Source organism: Parambassis ranga, chromosome 17 (genome assembly GCF_900634625.1).
Source record: "Parambassis ranga chromosome 17, fParRan2.1, whole genome shotgun sequence".
NCBI classification, from domain to species: Eukaryota; Metazoa; Chordata; class Actinopteri; family Ambassidae; genus Parambassis; species Parambassis ranga.
The window spans coordinates 3,478,077-3,504,942 of NC_041037.1; the positions used below are offsets into that span (position 1 = coordinate 3,478,077).

The 26,866-nt window shown below is 44.1% G+C and overlaps 2 protein-coding genes across 6 annotated transcripts in view; both read left to right on the plus strand.

Annotated features, from left to right (window-relative positions):
* LOC114450212 (protein 4.1-like) overlaps positions 1–22,870 on the plus strand; it is a 34,130-nt gene extending 11,260 nt beyond the window's left edge. The window contains exons 4-26 of one of the 5 annotated variants that reach the window (XM_028428216.1): positions 4,214–4,318; positions 4,478–4,520; positions 4,616–4,691; positions 4,830–5,048; positions 5,641–5,728; positions 7,843–7,995; positions 8,524–8,621; positions 9,087–9,262; positions 9,523–9,725; positions 10,109–10,693; positions 11,866–11,919; positions 13,006–13,041; positions 13,507–13,572; positions 14,170–14,355; positions 14,903–14,965; positions 15,379–16,068; positions 16,825–16,857; positions 17,032–17,103; positions 18,262–18,345; positions 18,630–18,728; positions 18,962–19,042; positions 19,354–19,469; positions 21,781–22,870. In XM_028428216.1, coding sequence (XP_028284017.1) covers positions 4,214–4,318; positions 4,478–4,520; positions 4,616–4,691; positions 4,830–5,048; positions 5,641–5,728; positions 7,843–7,995; positions 8,524–8,621; positions 9,087–9,262; positions 9,523–9,725; positions 10,109–10,693; positions 11,866–11,919; positions 13,006–13,041; positions 13,507–13,572; positions 14,170–14,355; positions 14,903–14,965; positions 15,379–16,068; positions 16,825–16,857; positions 17,032–17,103; positions 18,262–18,345; positions 18,630–18,728; positions 18,962–19,042; positions 19,354–19,464 — 3,321 coding nt within the window. In that variant the 3' untranslated portion in view covers positions 19,465–19,469; positions 21,781–22,870. The remainder of the gene's footprint in view (positions 1–4,213; positions 4,319–4,477; positions 4,521–4,615; positions 4,692–4,829; positions 5,049–5,640; positions 5,729–7,842; positions 7,996–8,523; positions 8,622–9,086; positions 9,263–9,522; positions 9,726–10,108; positions 10,694–11,865; positions 11,920–13,005; positions 13,042–13,506; positions 13,573–14,169; positions 14,356–14,902; positions 14,966–15,378; positions 16,069–16,824; positions 16,858–17,031; positions 17,104–18,261; positions 18,346–18,629; positions 18,729–18,961; positions 19,043–19,353; positions 19,470–21,780) is intronic. The other 4 variants (XM_028428212.1, XM_028428214.1, XM_028428213.1 and 1 more) reach the window with 4 other exon arrangements.
* Positions 22,871–23,833: 963 nt separating this feature from the next.
* LOC114450213 (zinc finger and BTB domain-containing protein 14-like) lies at positions 23,834–26,596 on the plus strand. Its single transcript, XM_028428217.1, has 2 exons — positions 23,834–23,956; positions 24,590–26,596. Exon 2 carries the CDS (start codon positions 24,614–24,616, stop codon positions 25,784–25,786), a length of 1,173 nt encoding a protein of 390 aa, XP_028284018.1. The 5' UTR covers positions 23,834–23,956; positions 24,590–24,613; the 3' UTR covers positions 25,787–26,596.
* Positions 26,597–26,866: the final 270 nt, after the last annotated feature.

The window sequence follows — 26,866 nt, forward strand, 5'->3', positions numbered from 1 at the left end:
GGTGATGGGCTCCGACCATGAAAGCATTTGTTGAAGGGAATCAGTGTCACTGGCTCAGTGTGTTGGCATGATTACTGGATGTCCCACTGTGGTGCTGGAAGGACAGTTATCTGGAAATGGGGGTCAGTCTGGACTTCTTACCCTTGAGACAGACTCGGAGAAGGGCGATGCACTTCTGTTCTGAAAGGTCTGAAACATTAGAAGATTAAATGCAAATAACTGATAAACTATTCACCTGAGTTATATAAAGTCATTGTCTTTTATTGGAGTGCGTAATAAACAACTCCCCCAAAACCTTTGAGATTAAAATCTGCATTTACTTTTGACTAGCTGATACACGATTCTAACAGATTTGAAGACGCTGTTTATCTGTTGTAGCAGTTTTGTTTTCTGTGTAAGCTATGGTCACTTAGGGAAGTCAGTGGTAAAGCCGTTTGTTCTGAGTAGATGCACTCTGCTTTCAGCGCTGCAGGCGGCGGATGGATAGAAAGTAGTTCCTTCAAGAAGCTGCTTGGTCTGTGGATAACTGGGTCATGATTTCTAGAACAAGATATTCCTGTTGTTGCAGTTTCAGTTTTGGTATCAGTTTGGTGTTATTTGGTAAATGGCACAGCAGTTCACAGAAAAAGGAATTTTAGAAGCCACATCTGACATAAACCCTCTAGAATGATCATGAATGTTTTCACAAACTTGGTGTCACTTCTTATGAAAGGAAATAATGGCGTTATATTCTAAAGTCAATAATTTAGCCATGCAGAGTGTAAACACACTGCGTGATTTACAATATGAACCAAATACACAGTCAATAGTCCCGATGAGTTCTCCTCCCCTCACCTTTAGCAGCCGTCCAGTCAGCTGCACACTGTTCTGACCTGATTCTGCAGACCTTAAACAGAGTTCCTGTGTGAAAGGGGCTTCTGAGTGTGTAATTGTGGCTAATAGCTTATAGTGAAGTATTAAACCATCAGGCCCCATCTGTTTACTGTCCTCTAATCTCCCTCCTGCTAGGACAACCTGAGTCCAGGCCTTCCTTGGCACAAGTCGAACCCTTGCCTTACTGCGTCCCAACACTGACACCCACAGTACCTCATGAGCCGGCTTCAGATTAGAGTGCATTAGAAGGGATGTGAGCAGACGCACCCAGCTGAGCAATATGGAAAATGAAGGAAAACTGGAATGGATACATTGTCTGTGCAGAAAACCCACCTGAAAAACTAGTTTGCTGCTTAAAAGATAGCATGTAGCTGCAGAGGAATTTGGTGGGCAGAGGTCAAAAGTTACTGTGTCACTTTGAGCCACGACTCATGAACAAAATATTTCAGAAAGGCTTTGAAGGAGTTCTTTAGGGGTCACGGACAAAACTGTCTATTTTCCTGCATTGGTTAACGTTCTCTGGACCACATTAGCATAGATGAGGTCATTTTCTGTGCAGATTTCTTTCTTTTTTAGGTTTTTAGTTTTTTTTGCCTGGCTTGAAGCATTGACTATAAAATCAACAGAAGCTGTTATTTCAGTGTGTGTGTTGTCTTTGGATTGGTTTATTTTATTTGTACCTCTCCCTCAGAGTTTTTGTGAACATAACTACGCCAAGTAACTATTTTCCAATTAACCATTTAAGCAGTAAAATAGCAGAATAACAGAATAATTGCAAGTGGGGGGGAAACTTAAGGTCTCCTCAAAATAACCCTTTGTACTTACTTTACAGACTTGTCTCCTTCTTTACATGTTTGTGACGGCAGTGCTGCAAATTCAAGCTGTGCTAACTAAGGCAGCGGCGACATTAGTCACACCTGGTGCTGATTGCGGCCTGACAATACCCATAATCACAGCAACACTGTCTCTGTGGGTTCACAATTGTGACTAATACTCACTCCCCCACTGAAAGGGTTCCATTTAAAAAAAAAACATTGAAATAAAAAGCAACAGACAACAAAAAGGGCTAATTAGCTGCTCGCTTACCTCAGGAGTTGTCATAGCAACCAGTGAGGCACGACCGTGACCAGCAGGACCTAAAAACTGAAATGAAATTCTGCAGCATGAAAGCAGCCGAGGGCGAAACACCAGGTCAGCTTATGTTGTCTGACACAGTTATACAGTCGAGGTCAGAAGACCCTCGGATAATTGCCTGGCCAGCCTTCTTCTTCCTCCCAATCCCATTTGAAGGCAGTGCAGAAATGTCATGATTTGACATTTTTTATATCCCCCTGACCTTGTAGTTTTCCAGCTCAACTCCATTTCCTCCTGTGGGAAAAAAATGCCTGCGCTAATCGTTTCCTATCATTTTCTGTGACACAGAACGGCCCAACTTCCTCCCCTCACTTCAGAGGGTGTTAGGTCTCAGAGGAGGAAGAAATACAAATCTCTCTCGGCGTCCCATCAGTTTCTTTTGTTTATGTTTTTAACTCCGAAGTACAGAACAGTGCTTGCAAAAAGTAAAGAAACACAGAACCCCCAAACCAACAGGTTAGACGTTCCCAAAGGGAGCTCTTTTGTAGAATCGGTAAATCTTTTGTTCTTTTTGTTTTCTATGTACACAGGGAACATGTCTGAGTTCTCTCTACTTCTAGCCATGTTGATGCAGTTTCCATAGATGTGCATGGCTTTATATTGCAGTGTGAAATAAGCAGTGATTTAAAAATGTTAGTAGAGTAAAAAAAAACTCCTCTGTGTTCAGAGGGATGATTTAGGAACAGCCTTTGAAGATGCACATTCTACTTTCCTATCATCCTCAAGCTCCTCCTGCTGTTCGCTCTCCAGATTTGACCAGATATTGATCAAGACTGATGTTTCTGTCTAAGTTTAAGTCAATTTACTTTCCAATTTCCTGCTGTTTTCCTTCCTTAAACAACCCGCAGGAAGGCAGAGTGATTACCAGTTGAGTGTGCTGCACCCTCTTAATGTATTTACTCTGTCAGTGAAGCCAGGTCTAAGTGCTGCGTTGAGAAGCCACTGTCACAGACGAGCAGCAGCACTCTGACATTGCACTGCTAATTCCCTCAGAGATGTTCTGGTAGGATTAACTCTCTGCCCCCTGCAGCTTTGTGGCTTTGTTAATATCACGCACACACTATCTGTCATGTAAAAGGTTGTCGGTGCGTCATCAGGCTGTGAGTCGTGCATTCCTCCTTCTTTCTCGCCTTCATTTCATGACATATGCATACTCCTCTGCTTCCACACAGGAGTGTGACAGACGCATAGTCACGTGGTGACTCCTGCTATAGCAGCGGTTTTGAGCCTAGTCCTGACGTGAGGAGCTGGCTCTGGCTTCATGCAGGCAGAAGGCAAGGCTTGCCCTAAATTAGATTGTGAGCTGGCCAAATGAGGCCGCCAGCATCCTCAAGTGGAGGGAGGTGACAAAGCTCCAGCTGATGGCACAGAGCTCTTTAGATGTGCGGTCGATAAGTGTAAAGCACTCACGTCACTGATGTTCACCTTGAGGCTCAGAAATTTGAAGGTGTATTTACACAGTAATGCTTCATGTAGGAGGAATCGATCCACGAATGGCCTGACTGATCGATTGTGGCTGGATTGCTTGAGGGTTATCTGTACAGGCTAAGCTCTGTCATGCAGCTGTATTATGCAGTGTGCTGCATCATTGTCATGCTGCTTTTTGTAATTTAATTTCATGGTGTAGCTTTGCAAAAAGGAGGTTTAAGTTCATTAATTATCTCAAGATAATTATGAGGAGATGAGGAGAAGAAGGAAAAAGCAGCCCCATGGCACCTTAAAACTGCTCTGCTTAGCTTACTGATAGTGTTTTCTAGTCATTTTGTGTTTATTATCAGGAACTCCAGGTCAAAGGTTACCACAAACGCACAGAAACCCATCTTGGCAGGTTTCAGCCTATAAGGAGTCAACATCCTGTGAGAAAGTACTGATGTTTACAGGTGTATTCCTTACAAACATGGCTGACACAGGGTGCTGATATGCACTATTATGGAAGCTATTGTTATTTTTTTTTAAGAAATAGATAATTCAGACACGTCATCACACAGCGTGTCTGGATGAACTGTAATAATCAGCAGTGTCTGCAGCATATGTCACAGACAGTGGCCACATTAGTTTTACTTCTGCCTGTCATGTAACGAAAGGTGACAAACCAGCTATAAATTAAACATTATCTACAAACAAACTCCAAATCCAAAGGATGCCATGGAACAAAGATGAGCCTGTATTAAATATGTTTTGTTTTTTTTTCCTGTTGTTTTCACAGAAACGAGCCAGGGGCCATGTGCTCTTTGATAAAGTGTGTGACCACCTCAACCTCCTGGAGAAAGACTACTTCGGCGTTACATACAGAGATGTTGAGAATCAGAAGGTAAACTTAAAGTAAATGAAAAGATCAAATGAGGGAAGACGTTAACATTCTAAACCTCATTAAAGGCAAAATGTGATGAACTTCTTGCCTTTGTTGACCTGGACTTTTTTTTTTTTTAATTATTTATCTGATAAATTCCATTTTTTCTGTCGGTTGCAGAATTGGTTGGATCCTTCAAAGGAGCTGAAGAAGCAGATCAGGAGTAAGTGATGCTGCTTTGTTCTCAATAGCACTTTGAGGTTTTTGCAGTTGTAGAAGGCACATATATAATAATTTCATTTTTTGTCTCCATCTCAGCTGGTCCATGGAACTTTGCTTTCAATGTGAAGTTTTACCCTCCAGACCCCTCTCAGCTCACTGAGGACATCACAAGGTGAGTTAGACATGAATCTACATTTTTTATGTGTGATTTGGAGGAGGATGGATGCCTGAAATAAGAAGCAACAAATGACATCATGGATGTAAATGTATTTAAATCTGTGTGTACTTCCTCCTCCACTACCTCTTACAGGTACTACCTGTGCTTGCAGCTGAGGGATGATGTGGTTTCAGGTCGCCTGCCCTGTTCCTTCGCCACCCACACCGTGCTGGGCTCGTACACGGTGCAGTCTGAACTCGGAGACTACGACCCCGAGGAGCTGGGCAGCGACTACATCAGCGAACTGCGCTTTGCACCCAACCAGACCAAAGAGCTAGAGGAGAAGGTTATGGAGCTTCACAAGACCTACAAGTTAGTCTCATTTCCTAAAGTCTGAGGTGGAACTGAAAGTGCCTGGTCTGCATTCGTCTGTTGAAGTCTCTGACTGAACTGACGTCATCTGTAAATATGAAAATGTGAAGCTGTACTGCTGCGGTTGTGTTTTTCTGCTCAGTCATTGCATTGAGCCTTGAATCTTAACCGGTTCCAGTCAGTCAGCAAATGTTTACGACCTGCACTAATAATCTGCTCTCAAAAGCTGCATGTCTGCAGACATTGGATTTATGTTTTCCTATAAATGGATCTCGCTGGCTGTCCTCTGTCTGAGCCCCCCTATTCTCCCTGTATTACAATGATTTGTATGTAATTTGATGCTGTCCTGTCTAGTCCGGTGGGTGGAGCAGAGCAATGACAGTGCTAGGATTAGGGTTCCTCTAAAGGCCGTCTGTGCTAAAAATGGATGCACTTCTGTTGCTCTGTGGAGTTTGAGCAAAAAGCATCCAAACATTTTACAAAACCTTTCCTGCAGTAACACTGAATTATTATTGGAAACCTGTCCTTCTGAAGTGTTACACTCATCAGAGAGCATTAAATCTGTCTGACGTTTTGTGTCCTGTCTCATCAGGGGGATGACACCAGCTGAGGCAGAGATTCACTTCTTGGAAAACGCCAAGAAGCTGTCCATGTATGGCGTGGACCTCCACCACGCTAAGGTAACAACAATATCTAAAGGGATTATTTATCCAAGCTAACAGCCGAATTTAAATAAAACAGCAGAAAAACCTCAGACAGTGGTATCAGGTAGTTTCTAAAGATTAAACTTATGTGTCCTTTATATCCCCATTAATGCTTGGTGCCCTTGAGAGGAAACGTTTTTATTCTGTTAAAAGAAATAGTTCTGCTATTTGGAAAATTTGGCCTCATTCTTATGTTTATACTTTAAATGTAGAGCCACTGCTAGCTTAGCATAAAGGCTAAATACAGCTAGCCTTGCTGTCTTAATGTGTGTGGGTCAAAATTGTAAAAACAAAAAAGGAAAAATTGTGTTTACAGACCGAATAGCTTCCTTGAATATGCCTCAACATTTTCCAACCATACCCTGCAAGGCATGGCTTTAGACAACTCAAAGACCTTTATATGGTGACAGTTATGCATTTAAAACAAGTTCAAGTGCATTACAAACTGTGGATAAACAACAAAACAGGAGGCAGGATGACAGATAAACACAGGACTGTTGGCAGACATGTGTGGAGTTTAAGTTACAATTTACTTGCACCTATAATTCATGTGTAAAGCAAAATATGTCTGAAAGAGAGCTGGCTGCTGAAGAGGAACATAATAAAAGTGGGAGCCAGTTTGCTCCTCATTTTAAGAGCAAAAACATCTGGCATCATGTTCTGTAATCAGCACATATCCAGAGGTATTTCTGTGATAAGGTGATGCCCACCTCCTGTACATCAACCTGTCGCTCTATTAAGAGTGCATGTAGGCTGATTTTTGTTCTCTTGAACAGAGTTTCTACTCGGTATCCTATGTCTTTGTGCTAAGCTAAGCTACTGTAGGAGATGATGTTCATTTTTATCTACCCCCAAATTGTGGAACTATTCATAGATTAGTGCACTGAAATGTTACAGTAATAAACAGTTTTTTGTATTCTCTGTATGAGATGTAAAGCTAACATATCTCACTCATGCAGTCACAGTCACCGCTGCTTCAGAAACTTCATGGCTGCCTCGGTTTAACATGCCACCGCTGCTCCGCTGATTGACTGACATTATATCACGGCTGCCTCTGTGTGGTTGTAGGCGGTTAGTGGGGGCTGAGGGAGATCTGAGGCAGGGTGTGGGAGGGGGGGTAAGAGGGGGGTCTGGAGCCCAGCTTGAGTTTGGATTATTTTCTCACCATTCCTATTCCACCATCCAGATGGGATCAAACACGCCATTATAACACACAGGCAGTGAATGGAGAGCTGGAGTATGACAGCAGGGCTGCTGCCATCATAAGAAAATTACAGTCATCAGTCTTCTTGATACGAATCGGTTATCAAAAGTGCTTTGAAAGTCAAAGTGGGACTAGATGGGAGCAATGGGGAGGATATTGCCTTCACAGATTGGGATCAGGCTGGAGGAGATGACAGAGATGAGGAGGCGGCGCTGATCAGACTGAGTCAACATCAATGCTCAGTGCTGCTTCTGTGAATCATAGATTTGATACACAAGAACAATATGTACATATCAGACCAGCATCCCTCTTTTGTCTTCTCTCCTCTCTCATTAAATGCAAAGTTGGTAGGGAGTCTCTATGAATGCTTGGCTCCAGCTGAGGGAGAGGTAAGAGGCTGCTTTCCATGTGCTAACCTGAGTGAGTGTGTTTTGTGCATGGTTACATTTACACAGTTGTCATTTTCAATGATCCCAGTGATTAAGACTGGTTGCTTTGGATCAGCACTCCCCCTCTCAATCCGTCATCATTGGTTTCAGCTGCTCATATCATGCTTTGTGCAGTGAAGAGCCTCATTTTGTGCTTCATCCACCATTTCCCAAAACTTCACTGTTGCAGTGCCCCTTTCAGTCTGTATTCACCACAGAGAGAGTGCCATATATGCCTGATTTCACTCTCCGCCTGCCTGCTTTTACCCCATTATTATCACAGACTCTTCTTACATTCTGCTGCTGTGCACCTGAACACCCCTGTTATACCCTGTAGAGTTTAAGGAACTTTAAGAAAGAGCAATGTTGTGGTCAGTGACGTCTTCTTTAGGCCTCGTTAATGCCACATTATCATATGAACTGATGTGTGTGTTTTTGTTTTGGTGTGTCGTTGACAGGACTCTGAAGGTGTGGAGATTATGCTTGGGGTTTGTGCAAGCGGCCTCCTCATCTACAGAGACAGGTTGCGGATCAACAGATTCGCCTGGCCCAAAATCCTCAAGATCTCCTACAAGAGGAACAACTTTTACATCAAAATCCGACCGGGCGAGGTGAGGGCGATCACAGCTATGTTCATGTATTTAATGGCTGTAAAGACCAGAAGGTTTGCACTACACATATTTCATGTTTTGCATATTTTTTTTACAGAATCTTTCAGTGCCAACACTTATTGCACTTGCGACCTATAATAAACCAGTGATAGATCACACATGCTGTATTCAAGGGCCATTGAAAATATGAAAGTCTGACAAGTCTGATCTTGAGTGTTCTCACTTGGTGAACACTGATGAGCCTCTCTACCAAGGGGTAACTGTGATGCAGCTGTATTGTATAATTTAGCACTGGTAATGTCAGTCATGTCTAAAATAATCTGGATTTTTTTTGACATGTATGCAGCTGTTTCATACAGGTATAAATATTACAGGAGGGTATGGAGGAATGGTTAAAGCGTTCAAATTGTGAATAATAGGAGGCTGGAAACCGACTTGAAAGCAGTTATTAATTATATAAAGTACATAATTTAGTTTTAAATAAATGATTCCTCAGGGTCTTACACCAGCATTTTATCTGTCCTGCAGTTTGAGCAGTTTGAAAGCACAATTGGTTTCAAGCTTCCAAATCATCGTGCTGCGAAAAGACTCTGGAAGGTCTGTGTGGAGCACCACACCTTCTTCAGGTAAGAATTAATTTACACCCTGTTTTTAATAATGAAAAATATGTCCAGCTTGTCAGAAAGATGTGTCTCTTCTTTTTAAAATGAAATGGAGATGGATGTCATTCATTAGCACCCACAAAATGATACCACTGTGCTTTCCTCTGTTTTTCTCTGCCACTCTCTGGCGTTGACTGATCACAGTCATGCCAGCCTTGTAAACATGAGTTTGCTGATTATCTCTGCACTTGGTGTCTTTGTACTGAAACAGTCTTCACAGTGTTTTTGCCATTTGGACAGCATACAAAGTCGGTTAATGCTGCTTTAAGCAAAACTCTGTCCCCTGGGTTGTTTCTAGTAGCGAGCCCAGCCTGAAGGCTCTCTGGAGGATATGCTAATGAGCTTCAGTTTTAATGGTTTATGTTGCTTGGCTTGAATCTGTGTTTTATTTCTGGCATGATTAATGTGAGCGTTTGTGTCTCATGACAGGCTCGTTTCCCCTGAAGCTCCCCCGAAGAAGTTCCTCAGCCTTGGTTCCAAGTTTCGCTACAGTGGTAGAACGCAGGCTCAGACCCGCAGAGCCAGCTCTCAGATCATCAGACCGGCTCCGCTGTTTGAGCGCTCCTGCAGCAAGCGCTACAACATGTCCCGCAGCCTAGACGGAGGTGGGTTATTTTGAGTATTGTGATGTTTTTAAAGCCCTTTTGTCTCAGTTGCACACATTTTTCATTTTGGACATTTTTGTTTCAACAAAACAAAATGTGTCACTGAAAATGTTCTTGTGACAAAATCCTTTGTTTAAAGTGAAGATGAGTGATTTTTTTTAACCTGAAAGCTGGCATAGCTAATATTTCTGTCACATTTTTACACACTGACAACAACCACAACAATGTGCAGTATCTGTCTTTGTCCTCTGGTATTCCAGCTCCCATCATGGAGAACCACGAGACTCTGATGAAGGACAGTGATGGGGCAGCCAAAGTCATTGCCAAGGGAGACATTATCACTACGGTAACAACAGAGAGGAAGGCAGAGGAGGAGAAAGCGGAGCAGGAGGATGCTCAGAAAGATGTAGCAGCAGAAACAGCAGAACCTGCCTCCACGACACCTCTGAGACACGACACAAAGGTAACCAGCTGTCCCCACCAGTTCAGTGCGCCCAGATCTGCCTTTTAATTTAAAGTACCCCTTCAGAGGCTTTTTTGTTGTTGTTTTGAGGTGCCACTCGTAAGAATCAGAGCTCTTAGAAGCTGTTATGACTTTTTTTTCTCTCTTCCTTGATAAACATCTTAATGGCTGAGGAAAATATCCCAGTTGCTTTCAGCTTAACCCACTGCAGTAGAAATGCTTCTCATTTTCTGTGCGCTTTACTAATTAGCTTTTCTTTTCTTGTCCTTTCTTTGACCCCACACTATACTCGTGTGTGCTCATGCGTATTCGCCCCCCTCTTCCCCTTCGCTTCTCTCCATTTACACACACATCATCTCTTCGTTGACATTTCCCTCCATCAGTGCTCTCCTCCTGTATACACAACTGACCCCCTCCGTTCTGAGCTCTCACTCCCCTCATCTCCTGTTTCATCAACTAAAGTACGGCGGAGGCGCAGGGAGAGCGCTCGTAAGCGGGCCTCTTCAGTCAGTCCAGCCAAGAACAGCACGGGGTGCCGCCGCCGGCAGGCCCATGCTGACCGGAAAGCCGCCCTGCTGGAGGAGCAGGCGCTGTTGCTGTCGGCCCGCAAACAGAGGCTGGAGCAGGGCAAGCGCCGTGGCGGCACGCTCTTCTCCTTCTCCCTGCACCTGCCGGACCTGTCCTCCATCCTGGACGAGGATGGCTACATCACATTCCCCGATCTCTCAGAGATGCGCTTCCTCCCAGAGTGCGCGCAGAACTTCCTCCCCATTAAGTCACCGTCACTCATCCCCTGCTTCCTCTTCATCTTCTTCTTCCTGCTGTCCACTTCCTTCTCTGTACCCTACGCCCTCACACTCTCCTTCCCACTGGCGCTGTGCCTCTGCTACCTGGAGCCCAAGGCAGCCTCCCTGACCGCCTCCATAGCCCAGGGCTACCATGACCATGACAGTTCAGAGGAAGAGGAGGTGTGTGTCTGTGCCTACTGTGTTCCAGTGCCTGTCTCTGGCTTAGAATGACAGTCCATTATATATATATGGAGTTAACCCCCGTTATCCTGTCCTGTATCACTCAGTTCAGAGAAGCGACCTGGAGACTGTGTGTGTCCCAGCGTCTGTCAGTCTCCTACTTTCAGAACCTCATCTCTGCCCGCTCTCACTCTCATCCCGTAGACTACATCCTCATCAGCATCACAAGTACACAGAGATGAACCTGCAAGTCTCCTCACCATTTCATACGTTATTAGCTTGTGTTCACCATAATGAGAGGGTTAGACACAAATACACAGAATCGTCCTACTTACCATGACTGTAGAACTATTCATTTTAATATTTGACTGTTTATTGAAGTTATGAGCACTTCATTTAGTCACTAGTCCTTCACCAAACACCATATTCAGAAGCATAGCTTTGTGCCTAACCCATCTCAGTGTTATCATCTACATTTAGAGAAAGAAAGCGATCAACACCAGCTGCATGTGAACACACATATCTCTGCACTCAGTCTCTCTGCATCGTCAAACAAAGCAGCCAAATTAAAATGATAGATTTAAACTGAACTGAAGACGCTTGAGCAGCAGCAGCAGCACCCTTTGAATTCACATTGATCAGTGCAGCGCAGTGCACGCTAAGATGCAGAGAGACTGTGGCAGCTAAATGCATCCAGATCACCACCAGTGTCAACATGCATGGAGAGGAGGGGGAGGGCCTGAAAGTCAGGTTACTGGTCGACAGTCAAATGTTTACCATTAAGTGTTGTGCGGTGACAGCATGGCAGAGATCATATCTGCAAATTTCAATGAGGATGTAGTCTTTCCCAAATCCAACAATAACTTAATAATACAACATCCAAATGTCAAAGTGACTGACCGAAGGTTTCATCTTCCTCTGAGTCTGTTTTTGCTTGCTTCTTTTTCATTTGCCTTTTTATCTTATGTTGTTGTTCTCTTGCAGATCTTATCTGTAGTGTCGTCTGATAATCTGTAGCTCACAGATCAGTGCATTTCCATTCGTCCCATTTGTGGTTATATAGAGTCCTCTGTAGGCAATGAGTGCATTTTTCAAACATTTACAAGTTGGGTTCTTCTCATCTTTTTCCTTGCTTGCAACTCGGAACGGTGTGGGTCTGTTTGTCAATGCAGACTGACAGCGAACAAACTGACTTTGCCTTTGATGGAGAGATGACGGCCACAGAGGTTTGTACATGGGGGGGAAAGATGGCGTTTGAGGGAAAGTGATAGGCATAAAGAAAGTGCTGCTGAGTCATTACAATAAGAGCACTTAAAGTCTTGCATGTTGTGCATCCACTAGAATTGTGCATATTTTAAATTTTAAATGTTTTATAAACAGACTTTAAATGTATGTAAATGTATGCAATATGCCAAGTTTCCTCCCTGCATGTCTTCTCTGCTGGTTTCATTACCCTTGACTGTTGGCTCAACCCAGCTCCTGTTTCTACGCCTGTCAAGCTTTTCACTGTCACATGACATGTGATGTCCTCTATAATTGGACCTCTGTTGTCAACAAAATTAGACTTCTCATTTCTAGCTGGAAAAAAATCAAGAGTGTAACTGTCTGCCTTGACAAATGTTACTGTCTGACACTTCGTTGTATTGGCCTAATTAATGTTAGCTGCAGTCTGCGGATCACTCCAGCTGACTGGCTTTAACCAATGCCTTTGATGGGTACATACATGTGTCAGACATGAGCTCAATTTTGCATGAAGTACTTAGTTACTTCTTGTCATTTCACAAACAGCTACAAAGCACTCAAATTAGTCACAATATCACAGCTAGAGTCTGTTAGTGTTCCACCCTTGAACCAGTACAGGGTCCTGGATTGCAGTAGTCTGCAGTGCCTCCCTTCTCACATGCTATTAGTTTCATACTAAAGTTTCTGCAACACACATAGATTAAATAATCTGTTGTTTCAGTAGCTGAATGTTTGATATAAAAAATGTTTCCACCACTTATTTATCTGCATAATTAATGTCATTACATATTGATAAAGCAGTTCATGCCTCACTTAAAGTTTGACTTTCACTACAGTTCAGTTTTAAGAGATTATACTATCTTTCTTGCTTGTCCAGGTGCTTGCTCAGATTAGACTTTGTTAGCAGGTCAGCTCATCCGTCAGTTATATGAGGCTGGACAGGCCTAAAGTCTGTATCCTTTCCTTGTCTTTGCCTCTCTGCTTGCTGCTCCTCGTGTCTCTCGCGCCCTTCGTGCCTCCTTGTCACCTTGTCTCACTGTCTCTGTGCTCTCTTCTTTACTTGCTGTCAGTCGGAAGCAGAGGAGGACTCTGAGATGCAGACTCAGGTACACTGGGCCCACTTCGTGGCCCCGCTCAGTGCATCTCACCACCACCACCACCACCACCACCATCAGATGCACTGAGCCACTCAGAAATCAGCCATCAGTCACTTTGTGCCGTCCCTCCGCCTTTGGCTTGCCTGCTACCGCTGTTGACACACTCATTATCACACACCACACACCTGGCTGAGCATTTACTCTTGCTTGAAGTTGCTTTACAGACTGCTGCTGCTGATCCACCCTTATTTCTTAGCTGCCGTTGTTTATAAATGGGGCAGTTTCTGTTTCTGTTCTTGCTGCTTCAGATTTCACACTTTTTTTCTGTGAGTTGACATTTGCCATCATGTCGTTTACAGCCGTACGGTCGAAGACAAAGCTCCCATTTTCTCCTAATAAGAGCTGGAATTGAACATGGCAGAGCACCTGAATACCTCATTTACAACTCCTCTCCCCCGTTTTGTGTCTTTGCAGTATAGTTTCATAAGACGAGTAAAAGGGGAAAACGTTTTTATCAAGCATAGTAATCTGATGCTCGAGGTTGGTACGAAAATGATGCATGACTGAAATATGCATGCAGGTGCTTTTGAAGGATCCTAACTGAAAGAGGAATGATGTGTCTAACTTAAGGATAGCTGCCAGTGTTGGATACAGGTTCCTGTGTGAATTAGTTGTTGCTGTGAGCATCCAAATTTCTAAAAGTGCAATAAATCAACTGTCGATTTCTAACGAGATTTGGGAGTGTTGTGCTTAACTAGAACTAAACAACTGAATCGATGCATGAAACATTTGTTTTCGCTGTCTTAAATGTTCCTTAAGCATTTAAGAACAAGCTGCTAGTCTTTTGGTTAACAGCTGCCTTTGTTGCTGTTTGTGCAACATGCTGCAGAGCCTCTGAAACAGGCCTGTGAGCAATAAACTGACAATAAGGAAGCACATAATGCAGCTGAGTTTTTGTCTGTAGACATCCTGGTTCCAGACTTTGTCAGAGCTGCATTCTCTGCTGCCCTACATGTTTTTATTTTTTGGTTATTTCATTGGATATGCTACCGTTGCGTTCATGAAGCATGGCCGTCGTTTCCTCCGTGCTGCTCCTGCCCTCATGTCCCTTGTGTCATGGTTGATCGGCTACTATAGGACACCGAGCCGCCGGAGGACATGGTCAAGCACCAGACCAACATCAGCGAGCTAAAGCGCTCCTTCCTCGAGACCGGGAGCAAAACGCCGGGTCTGACTGAATGGGAGAAGAGACTCTCCTCGTCCCCCGCGCGCTCACCCAGATCGGATGAGGCGCCAATGATAGAGCCGCTGGAACCGCAGGATGTAAGCTGCAGTCCACAGCAGGCTGTGAGACGGCGTGTGTGTGTGTGCATGACACCACCAAGGAGATTTTTTTTTTCAATGCAAACAAAGGCATCATTTTCAGGATTAATTGCTCAATGACTCATATGGCAGTAAATTCAGTATTCATAATGGGGCTAGAGCAATATGGTGCCGCACAGTTTATATCTCAAATGGATTTAGAGCTTATTAAAGAAGCAGATGAGCACCTTCATAAAAGAAATTGATGTGTAAAGTCATTTCAAGTTAGTGCAGGAATAAAGTCGAAAGCACATTTAATCCAACGAGTGTGTTTATCTTTGTCATCTTCTCTACATCTCATCAGCGACTGATTATCATGGTAACTTTTCTCGTGATGTTCAGTGGTACTGTGTGCAGAGTTTCCCCCTATGATCCGTAACAAACAAGTCTGTTTAAAGTCTCTGAAGGCGATTCACAGTGAGAGGAAGCTTGTTCACTGGAGGAGCATCTGAACATGTAAATGCACCATAAGTGTCCATTCTTCTGACTTTTCTCTGTTTATTTTCAGACCAATGATGAGCAGCCAGCAGGAGATGAGACAGAAGAGGTGGCAGATCATAAAGTGACTGGGGTGAGCTGCCTTAAGAAGTTTGTTTGTCAAGCATGAAAATGTGTGTGTTTGTGATACTTCTTATCTCCAGGTGTACAGAATGCGGGGTTACTGCCTATTTTAATATATATTTTGAGACCTGTTAAAGAGATTTCATCTACTTTTTAAGCTTTAAGTTCAATGTTCTCTCAGAACCATGCGTCACACAGGTGATGAAGTGTAATTTTTGAGGTTCAGAAGGGTAAATTCAGTAATAAAGTCAGTACACCATCCATGTACTCGTGGAGCTCAGTCTGCTGTACGTGTGTGTGTGTGTGTTGTCATTTTATCATGATTAGTCTCTTGAGCTTATTTCCGCCCTGTATTGGCTCTGTGATGCCCTCTTGTCTTTAAACTTGAACAATCCCTTTCCAATAAGCCAAGTGTCTCCCCAGGCAGCAGGATATCTGGTGAAATACGTGGTGGATAGTATCGTAACAGATGGGGCCACCTCTTCAGGGCCTCACGGGATTAGCCTGTCGACCACCATGGACGACGATGTCTTCATGGAGGGGACCCTGAGGGAGGTGGAAGAGAAAACCCCAGACTCTCAGAACGGGGTGTCAGAGAGGTCAATGGTGAAGGTCAGCCCCGGAGCTATGAGACAGGAAGTGTCCCAGGCCATCAGTGACAAGAAAGGGACGCTCATTATCCTGAAGGAGCAGGAGGATAAGTCGGACACCGAGGGCAAAGAAGAGCCTGTCGTCCCTGGAGAGTTTGAAGCTGACAAGAATGAAATGTTGTCTGCCTCCAAAGAAGAAGACACGTCTGTTGTTACAGAACACCAAACTACAGTAGTCAAAGTGCTGAGTCCAAAGATGGAGATAAAAACTGATGACATTACTCAGATTAAAGGTATTGACTCTCCTAAGAAGGCCATGGCATCGTGGATTTCAGAGGAGGTGAAGACGGAGACATCAGAGCTCCTCAGTGTGTCAGCAAATGAAGCGAAAGAGACGAAGACTTCTGATGAGCCGCAGCAGAAAGCAGAAGTCTTCATCTTCGAGGAGGTCCAGACAGAGCTGTCAAAGTCCATCCTGACTCAGATTACAGTTTCTGAATCTTCAACGACATCCTTAGCAGTGGTACTGTATGAAAACTAAAAACAACAATTCAGTTTTGGCTGCCTCCCTTCATATCTCCACCACCACCACCACCCGCTGCCTACCCCATTACCTTCCCTCCAGCAGCAGCCAAACCAGTCTAACAACAGTGTAATCAAGCCCCCGTGCATGGCTAACAGTCCTTTAACACCCAGTGTTGATGCTCACACTCAAACTGCCGGTTTCTGTTGCAATCCAGCGTGTCGCTTCTTTTTCCAGTACAACAGTTTTTGGGTTTATTTTTTTCAGCTTGCCTTGCCTCAGCAGCTGATTCCCGCAGCTGATTAGGAAAGAAATGGGGGCTCTCGCCGGCTCCTGTTTGTTTCTACCGTTTATGCTCAGTTACAACCATTTCTTTTCTTTTCAGCTCCGTTATCAGTTCCCTGAAAGCGGTGACTTCATAGCCCTGGCTCACTGCCACTGCTGCAGCTTTACCTTCCCCACCTCATCCTCCAAAATCCCCCTCTGCCTCAGAAACAGAGGAACAAAAAAATTGTATGGATCTACCTGGATCTACATGTTTTGCAAAAGCGGATTAGCAGACATTTTTCTTTAGCTTGTCACATTTAATACGTTTGACATCGGTAATTCATTTATTTTTGCTTAATTTTACTTAATTTTACTTACTTTTTTTTCCACGCTCTCCCTTTTCTTTAATCTTCTCTGTGACTGTTGACTGTCCTGTCTTTACCTTCTTCTCTCTGTTTGTGTGTCTGTCCCTCCTGCATGTCCCATCAGTCCACGCTGGGATGGGTTTCTTCCTCTCAAAAGGTGACCACTGCTCTCTGGTCCTTATAAATGTTCTTACTGTATTTTTTATTTTTGCCTAATCGTCTAAATTCCTTATCAGCATAACTGCTTCTCTCTGTCAGGTACGATGTGACTTAGCTCTGTGTTGTTGTTTTTTTGTGTTCTGTGTGCTAATGCTACAATTATCATTTACAGGCATCTGCTGAGCAGGAGGAGACGGCAGTGGTTGCCACGGAGACAGAGGCATCGCCAGCCAAGTCGACAACGGTGAATATCCAAATCACCACCACCACCACTGAGACTGCAGGGGCCGAACTGGTGCACCCTATAGTCACAGCAACAGAGCTAGCACAAGCTCAGCAGTCAGAGGAAGAAGTGTTATCAGCAGGTCTGAGGTCAGAGGAAGCAGAGAAGGAATCTGAGGAAGTATTAGATGTTAAAGGGGAGGAAGCCTCGGTGGAGAGGGAGGCTTTGGTGTCAGGAGAGGAGGGTTTCAGATTCACTGTTGGTCCCGCAGACGAAGGCCGAGGTGAGAGAAAGCAGACAGAAGCTAACTGCAAGAGAGTCCAGTTCTCAGATGAGTTGCAGTTTTTCAGTGAAGAAGAGTTGGAGGGCAGTATTGAGGAGGCGGAGGAACGTTCTCGAGGAAACACTCGGTGCACCGAGGATAAACAGCTGAAGACCTCTGATCCAAAAGAGATGTGCTGCAGTGTCCAGATGGAGGGCTTTGATGAGGAAATGAAGAGAGCAGAGGATGAACAGAACGATGTAAGAAAGGAGGAGAAGGCGGAGTTTGATGAGTCTGAAGAGACAGAAGACATTGTGGAATCAGAAGAAACTGAAGTGGAGATTGAGGATGAAGACCTCGCACCACACATGCTGCCCCTCCTTTCACATCCAGCTGTGTTTCAGTCGGAGGTAACTCTGTGTCAGCTCCAGTGGCGGCCTCGGCCTCGGCCCTGTAACCTCACCACCGTCCCTGCTGCCACCATTTTAATCAAAACCCCGACCAAAAGCATGGATGTGTCCCGGCTTCCTAACTTCACAGTCTGTTGACGTGCAGATCAGGGGACCGTTTAATGTGATGCGGTGCACACTTTTGATTGAAACCTTGTGATCTGCATTCTTCAGTATCCTCTTCCTCACTAGATTAGGGACTCTAATGCATGACTGCATGCTCGTTTAGAGATTTAAGCCCCTCAATGACTGCCTTTGGCATAGTTTATTAGCATGCGGTGCTTATTTTTGCCAATTTGATTTCATGGCACTGCGGTGCTATTTTTAAGAACAAAAACATACAGTGAACAGTCAACACCTGTGGCAGTTTGTTTCAGATGTGACATCTCAGAAGAGAGCACAGTTTGTATTTTATTTTTGGCGATGCTGGACTCACTCTGTTCCTGTTTTCCTCTTCTTGTTCACCAGAGTCCCGACGCTGTGGAGGTGGCAAACAAAGACGTGCCTGTGGTCCACACAGAGACGAAAACAATCACCTATGAGGCCGCAGAGGTACAACAACGACATGCTACCCACTCTTAGATTGAATAGGCAAGATGATGTGAAGAAGACATAGAACAAAAATGTGCCTAAGCTGTGGTGTATGTTTCCCTATAAAGTCTAATAGGAACTTACACACACACATCAGGAAATATCTGCCTAAATCCTGATCACTAGGTGTGTATGCTGCTGTTTGGTGCAGAGCAGGCAGCATATAGAGCAGAGAAGTCATGAAAAAATACATTGCCCCTGATTATGTGCTGAATTACACGGAGTGTGTCTGTGCTTCTCTCCAGGTTGACACTAATGGTGATGCGGACCCCGGGGTGTTGCTGAGTGCTCAGACCATCACCTCAGAAACCACGAGCACCACGACTACCACACATATCACAAAGGTCAGAGTGCACCCTTTGTCCCTTTTAACACTTGAAACCTCAAACGCACTGTTACTGAGCACCTCTCTCTGCTTACCGCTGAATCTGAAGCATGAATTAAGGGACGTCGGTGTAAACGGTGTACACACAGTTATGGTTGTAGAACTCATCTGTGGCCTCACTTACTTGCCGTTGCCGCTTATTAACGTGTGTTTTGTGTGACTTTTCTTCAAAATCGGTTTTCCGTCGGTCAGACGGTGAAGGGAGGAATATCAGAGACAAGAATCGAGAAGAGAATCGTCATCACAGGAGACGCTGACATCGATCACGACGAGGTCTTTTAGACTTTTATTCTCTGCCATTTTTTTTTAAGTGAATAATTTGATTTTAACAGCCAAACTTAGAACGTGCTGATCAGCTTAGTGACCCCTCAGGACTCTAACTTGCACTGTGTTGAGCTGCCACATGTGACATTTTCAAACAAAACATTATTAACTCTTAATGTGATGCTGGAAGTATGACAAATGTGACTTCCCTGTTGGCATACTGACTTAACAATCCAACATCCCCCCACTCCCTCCCTGCCCTTCCCCCATTCTTTGTCTCCCCCTGGTGATCCCTCCTGGCACTGCACTCCCTTACATAGGCTCTGGCACAGGCCATAAAGGAGGCAAAAGAACAGCACCCTGACATGTCAGTGACCAAAGTAGTGGTACATAAAGAGACAGAGATCACGCCAGAGGAGGGGGAGGACTGACCCAGGTAAGACAACAAGGACCCCAGTCCTGGTCCTGTCCAGTGAACTCTGGTCAGACTGGGATTTTTTGTTTCCCCCTATAGCTGGTATGATATTTTCAAGCATGCTGCTTTCTCATCAGCACTTCTTCTAACTAGCACAGACAGCCCCGCCCGCCTCTGTAGCACTTACTGCTAATGCATCATGCTGTTGTCATTCCAGCTCCGCTCCCCCCCTGCAGGGATAAGGGCCGCTGCTGCGTGTGTGTGCACACAGACCGGATATTATAGTCTCAGCTTGTAATGACAAGGCTTAAAAACCTTTACAGTAATGCTGCTGGCAGTCTCATGCAACCTCTAGTAATCTGGCTGCAACACTTCCCCCTGCTGGAAAGACATGCTTTTCATTTCAGGGAGCTCATTAAACACTTATATCTGTATAAGAAAAACATCTGAAGTATTAAATGTTGTGCAGTGTTCTTTATGTTGTGTGGCGTCACAAAGAGCACAGACAGTGATGAGCGATTAAATACCAGATGAACCGGCTTATGCCTGTCAGCCTGCATCTCAAACACACTCGTGAGGACAGAAATCTGATCTCGTGTGTACACAGACGCGCTTTTAGTTGGGGGAAGGAAAAAAAAAATCACAAATAAAAACATTTCAGTTGCAATAAAAAGTTTCACCTAATTCCTCCTGCACAGTTTTTCATTTTGTAGCTTCCAATTTTACCTACACAGAAACGTCTAAATTCTGGCTTTATCCTGAACTGTGTTTCTAGGACACTTTTTTTGCAACAATTTGTGACATACTTCTCCTCTCAGTTGCACTTTTCTTCCTCTGTGCGTGTGTGTGTTTAGAGTAAAAATAGGTCAGCATTCCTTGTGGCGGTGTTTTCCACAAACCTCACAAATGCAGTCATTTGTGTTTCAACTTGTCTGCTGTCAGTATTTGTGAGTGTTCTGTCAGGTGTGGAGCTGCGTGCAGGGAACTTTTCATTCCACAGCATGTTTTTTTCTCTCTCTTGTTTTTAACTCTGTGGAAACTGCTCGCCATCTAGTTTTACTCTTAATTCACCTTTTCTGGCTCTGAAACGTGTTCTTTCATTAGCTTCTGACTGAAACAATCCCAAGGCGCCGGGGTTTGGGATGAGCGAGCGTGCATGTGTGGACTTGCGTGACTCACCAGATGGGAATGCTTGGCTTTGTTTCAGTGGCCTTGCCCTCAGCCGTGTGTGTGTGTGTGTGTGTGCGTGCTGTCTAATATCTGTGTGTTTGAAGGGCTGTGTTTGAATAGCACTATTGACACGATACTAAATGTTTTCTCTGTGGACTTTCCGAGGCTCTGTCTCTGTTATACTGTAGATGCACACAGAGCAGTGAAGAATCTGAAATCAGTCTATAAAACGTACATAAGGTTGCACGGTTCAGTCCACCATGTTTTATTCACCAAATGTTCTCAGAAATTCTAAGGAAATCTGAGGTTTATTCCAGCTTATTTTGATGTAATTATTTCACTTTTTCTTCAAAATGCTATTTTCAATATGTCACTAGTCTCATTTTGTAATATGAATTACTATAAATATAAACATGTTATGCTAATAAAACCTATCAGTGCAGCTAAATCTGTTTTTATGGTATTCTGGGGTTTTTTTGTGGCTCAGGATTACCGGTAGCAAAGATAGAAAGCCAGGAAGCATCCCAGAAAAGTTTCTAATACTCCCGATAAACATTCAGCCAGAGGAAGGATGACATTTATCTATGAATAAATAAAAAAAATATCAACAGCACTAATCGCATGAATTCACATCCATGTTGTGCGACATTCCTGCGAATGTACAAATCTGTGCTTCAAAATATAACCTGTTCATTTATATTCAGTGCTCTCTCAGGTATAAGCTAGAGTAGCTTGGTTAGCCTTAGCTTTGTTAGCTCATCCCCATTGACTCACAGACAGCCCTGGTGGCACATTCTGTCATCACAGGAGGGATCGTCTGCATGCGTTATGTGTTGGAAGTGTTTGTGTAATTCCTCTCACTGCCACAAGGGGGAGACAAAAAGTGCACACTGTAGCTTTAATTTCAATGTTATCAGTACAGTACTTATACTTGGCCGACTGAGACACAGTATAGACAAATCCTTCCTTTGAGGTGGCTGAAAAACTTGACTAAACAACACATGGTGGACTTAGCTGTTGGAAAATAAAATGTAACTAAAGAGCGGAGTACAGTTTGTTGCCTGGTTAGCCTGTGTGTATCTATGCTGTCCCTCTAAATGTGAGTGTAAAACACACACACACACACAGGATGTACTAACAAATTCCTCTTCTGCTCTTCCAGGAGTAACACTGAGGGCTGTTATCTCTTCAAAACTCCCAGAATGAAACATCCAGAACTCCACATATTAACGTCGGGACTCTCAGAAGACTAGAAAGGCTCCTGGTCTCCAAATGCTGCAGCTCGCTGCTAGTCGCAAACCATCATCTGCAAAATAAATACAAGCATTTTGCATGAGAAGGACGCAAAACGTCGCATTATCAAACCAATGTCAAGAAAACTGTATGATTTTCCAAATGGTTCTCAATCCACCTGCACGCCGAATCCCTGCGTGCAGCCAGCAAACCTGTTGCTTTTCACTACCTTTGCCTTATTATACTTTGATGCATTTTTATGATTACTGAGGATAATTAGTGTAGCAACATTTTATTTATGAAAATAAAGCCATCACTCCGGAAACTTAAAATCGCTGTAGGCTGTATATGTTAGAGAGCATTACACTATTTAACCTTGCAGTAGAAGTGCCAACCTCATTTGCAAGCAAGCGTCGCCTCACTCCCTCAGACACCAACACAGTGATTCAGATGTGCCACTACACAGATCACTACAGCTGTGTACATATCCACGCTTTCCTGGGAGAATAGCAAATTATCTTTCACAGTTGATTTTTTATCTACTTGAATTTTATTTTCCTTTTTATTATATTTTTTTTGTCATCAATCAGTCACCATATTTTTTTTTTTTTTTTTGCTTTTGAAAAAGTCTGTTTTGGCAAAAGCCAAGGAATCAAGAAAACAGGATTTTTATGTGCCTGTGCAGGCTTCGAATGTTTTCAGGGTAGGAGGTCGGCTGCAGCACAAGTCCCCAGGTTTGTGCGACTGTGAGGCAAAAAAAGGGCTCAGACTGCCGGGCTCTGTCCAACACTTAGATAGTAAAGCCAAGAGAGATCTGTCAACCCCTCCACCCGCTCATCCGCCTGCCTGACATCCCTGAACGTCCTGTCGGCTGTGCGCCTCCCTGATCTGTCCACATGTATCCCAATAACAGTCTTGTTCATGTACAGCCATGTTTTACTCAAAAGTGGCAAATGCATTTGTTTTTAATTTGCTGTTTTCTTCTAAAAATAATAAAATTACCACAGTACTGAAACTTGTGTCAGCAGTGGACCTATTGATTATATTTATATTATTCTGTATTATATTGGGGAATGCAATGGTGACATCACTTCTCAGGGTTTGCTAATTTAAAAAAGAGACCATTAATATTTAATAAGTATTAAATTACTATTCTAGTGGCTCTAACATAATTGATATGCAACAGGTTGCATGACCTGTGTACCTGCATGTGCACACAAACCCTGCATTTTAAAAAGGAGTTCATACATAATCAATATATTAATAACAGACTTAATGTATATCTATTATTCATGAAGCCAAACGCCATAAACGCTTAATTGACCTGTTGAAGAGGGACCCGCTGGCTAATTAAGACGGGATTTTTGCAGCCAGAGGTAATTATGCTGAATACACGGAGGCCTCCGAAGCCCCGCCCCTTTCTGTGTACGTGCCGTGCGTGTGTGCCAAAGAGTGGCAGAAAACAGGAGCTCTCACTCTCTCCAAAAAAATGCATTAGCAAAAATGATACTGCTGTTTGTGTGCCGATTTATTTAACTCCTAAATAAACAGCAAATAAATGCATTCCACAGATGGTTGACTCAATGCAAAGAAGGTTTTTGTATTTTTCAGCTATACACGATTTTTCTTCTATTGTATAAAATATTTGACTGAATTTACTTTAATTTTTTAATGTAATTTGGAGTAAGGATCCCAATATTTACGGTATTATTGTGTATAATTCAAAATAAATAAATCTAAAATGTTACTTATATATCTTATATATGATAATATATGGATATGATGACATTATAATGTGTGTTAAAATGTGTTATTTGGGGTCTTTTAATATCTAAGTATATAGAAAATATATGATTTCAAATGTGGTTTTTAATGTATTTCCTTCAAATAAAAACAAGAAATGCGGCTTAGAGTGACTCATCCTCTCCGACATAGACGATCAAACAATGGAGTTCCCGCTCCAGTGCGGTAGGGGGCGGCAGAGCGGCGCAGCGCTTCCTGTGGAGCCGCTCAGTCACAACAAGAGGAGGAAGAGGAAAAACGACATCTCTGGATCGTCGTCGACTGCCTTGCGTGACAACACAGGGATCGCGTTCAGGCTTCGGGTATGAACATTTTTTTATTTCCTCTTTGTCTGTTCGTGCGGCGCAAACGGGAGAAAAAAGCCAAAGCGCGCACGGCGTTTTTCGGGCGTTGTTTTTCTTCCGCCTGCTCGCCGCCGCGTTCTCCGCGCGGTGTGAACAGAGTTAAAGACAGCAGAAACATGCCAATGGAGGCTTGCTGACCAAAATGGCTGGGCGCAGTGAAATGTGAAATATTCTCTGCTAAGGTTGTTCTTTCTACCACGCAGCGCCACTGTCACGCGAACACTGCGGTGAAAGCGCGTTAGTTGAGTTGAGAAAAAGTGCGTGTGTGTGTTTCTGTGTGTGTTTTCTGCTATTTACGAGCTGTGCTGCGGTTCGTCTGGCTGTCGGGCCTGCCGTGTTTTTTCTCAGGGATTTCTGCATGGTTGATTCAGCTACTTTTTTGTTTACTCTGTGCTTCTCTGGCGCTCGTTTTTTTTTTTTTTTAACAAATTCTGCTTTTGGTTGCGAGTTGCTTCAGTATTTGTTTACGTGAGTTGCATACTGAGTGTGTGTGTGTGTGTACATTATCAGCAGATAGAGCTCCACCCCTCAGCTGTGCAGGTTGTTGTGGAAACCTTGATATGTGACTGTCTGCTGCTTGTTCTCCTGCAGGTTGCTCCTCTTTGACCTGCAAAAATGTCTGATTTACTGAGATATATCGACTACGACCACAAAGCCACTTTCCTGAAGATGCTGAACCAGCAGAGGATGGAAGGTGAGCACTGTGATGTGGTGGTGGTGGTGGAGAACATAGAGTTCAGGGCTCACCGCTGTGTCCTGGCCGCCTGCAGCAACTATTTCAAAAAGCTCTTTAAGAAACAGAGTGACGAGGACAACTCCATCGTGGAGTTGGACTTCATCCGTTCGGACATCTTTGAGGAGGTTCTTAATTACATGTACACGGCCAGGCTGGCTGTGAGGAAGAAGGACGTCAATATGATGATGTCATCGGGGCAGATCCTGGGGATCAACTTCCTGGATAATCTGTGCACTCAGAAACGTGAGCTGACCAACATGAAGACCCGGGAGAACCAGGCTCCCGGCGACCACGGGATGAGAGCGCAGGACGCCATCTTGAAGGAGCTGGCCATGGAGGAGGTGAGGAAGAACAGCTTCTACGACCAGGGGATGGACAGCATGGGGCCGGGCGGCTCCCACGTGACTCAGCCGCACAACTACAACACCAACATGAGTAAAGACCCTCACAGCCACAGCTGGGGCTCCTCCTCCTCTAACGACATGAAGCTGGAGTACCTGCTGTACGGCCACCGCGACCACGGCTCCTGCCAGAGCACGGGAGCGAAGCCCATGGACCACAACGCTAAAAAGGAGCGGCTGCTCACCGCCAACCGCCCTTACGGCTGCGAGCACTGCCCCAAAGCCTTCACCACCGCCGCCCACCTCAAGGAACACCTGAAGATCCACTCCGGCTTCAAGCCGCACCGCTGCGTAGTCTGCGGCAAGGCCTTCATCAGGGGCCCCGACCTGAAGAGGCACGAGAGGGTCCACAGCAACGAGCGGCCCTTCGCCTGCCAAATCTGCGAAAAGGCCTTCAAGCACAAGTCCCACCTGAAAGACCACGAACGGCAGCACCGGGGCGAGCGGCCCTTCAACTGCGGCTCCTGCGACAAAGCCTTCATCAAAGCGTCGGATCTGAAGCGCCACTGGAACACCATGCACAGCGGCAACTCCCGCAGACAGATGTCGCTGTCGCCCGCCGCCTCCCAGCACGGCCAGGGAGACACCACCGACCAGAGAGACTGGAAAATCGAGGCCGCGCCACACTCTCACAACTCGGGAGGCTGTTGAACGTACACACACACAAATACACAAACACACATATACATATATATATATATATACATGCACATGTATACACACAACCACAAACCCTGTGACGGGCCGGGAGGCCTGACGTCACACGGACTGAGACGGGAGCAGAGAGGACAGAGATCATAGCATGTTTATGAGACTGTGGGGCTGTATTATTATTCTAAAAGAGTTATGTCAAAGCGATGTTTCCTTTCCACCTGTAAAATCAAATGTAAATGTTTAGTTCACTCTACTATACATATATTTTTCACAAATCATCGTCGCTATCTAGACTGAGGAGTCTCTTAACATTATTCTTTGTTTTTCTTTAACAGGAATATGTAACGTTTAAATGTTTGTTTAACCTTTAAGGAGTTTTACAGAGATAAAAAAAGAGCAGCAGCAGCAGAGAGCGGGGACGGGTCGGGGATTTTTCTGCATAACATTTGTTGCATTGAGTATATTCATGTGGATGTTTTAATGGATGTGTTTAGTTGTTATTGATTGATATTACACTGTAAGAGTAAGAGTCACCACTTTGCATTCGACGCAGATGATACCAAAGTCTTGGGCTTTTGAAGGATCGTCCTGAGAGGCCTGTCCTGCCCAAGCATTTACCGGCCAATTTAGATTTACTGTTATACAGTATAACTGTCATCCAGCTATCAACAGTTAATGATAGGTGTCTGTATATACTGTAGCTTAGTTTGTTGCACAGTTAGAGTTCACAATATGAATAATGCACATATAACATTGTCCTACTCTCCTACACTTTGACAATAAACACCATTTGCTGTGTTTTATTGATGTTTTTGCAAGGTTGTTGTTTTTAATGGGACTTTTGATCAAATCATAGTCAAGGAAAATGGCTGATTGTGTGTTTAAAATGTTGCTAGAAATTGTCCTGAAGTTCCGCCTGTAAAGATGTGTGTGAGTCCTGCAGCATAGAAGCTGATACAGGCCGGTTTATTATGTTGTAAACATGTTTCTAAAGTGTTCACAGATATAGAAGGAAGCAAGGTTTGAGTTAAAACGATGAGGTGTTGATGTTGGGCAGCACTAAAAAAAAAGTTTTAT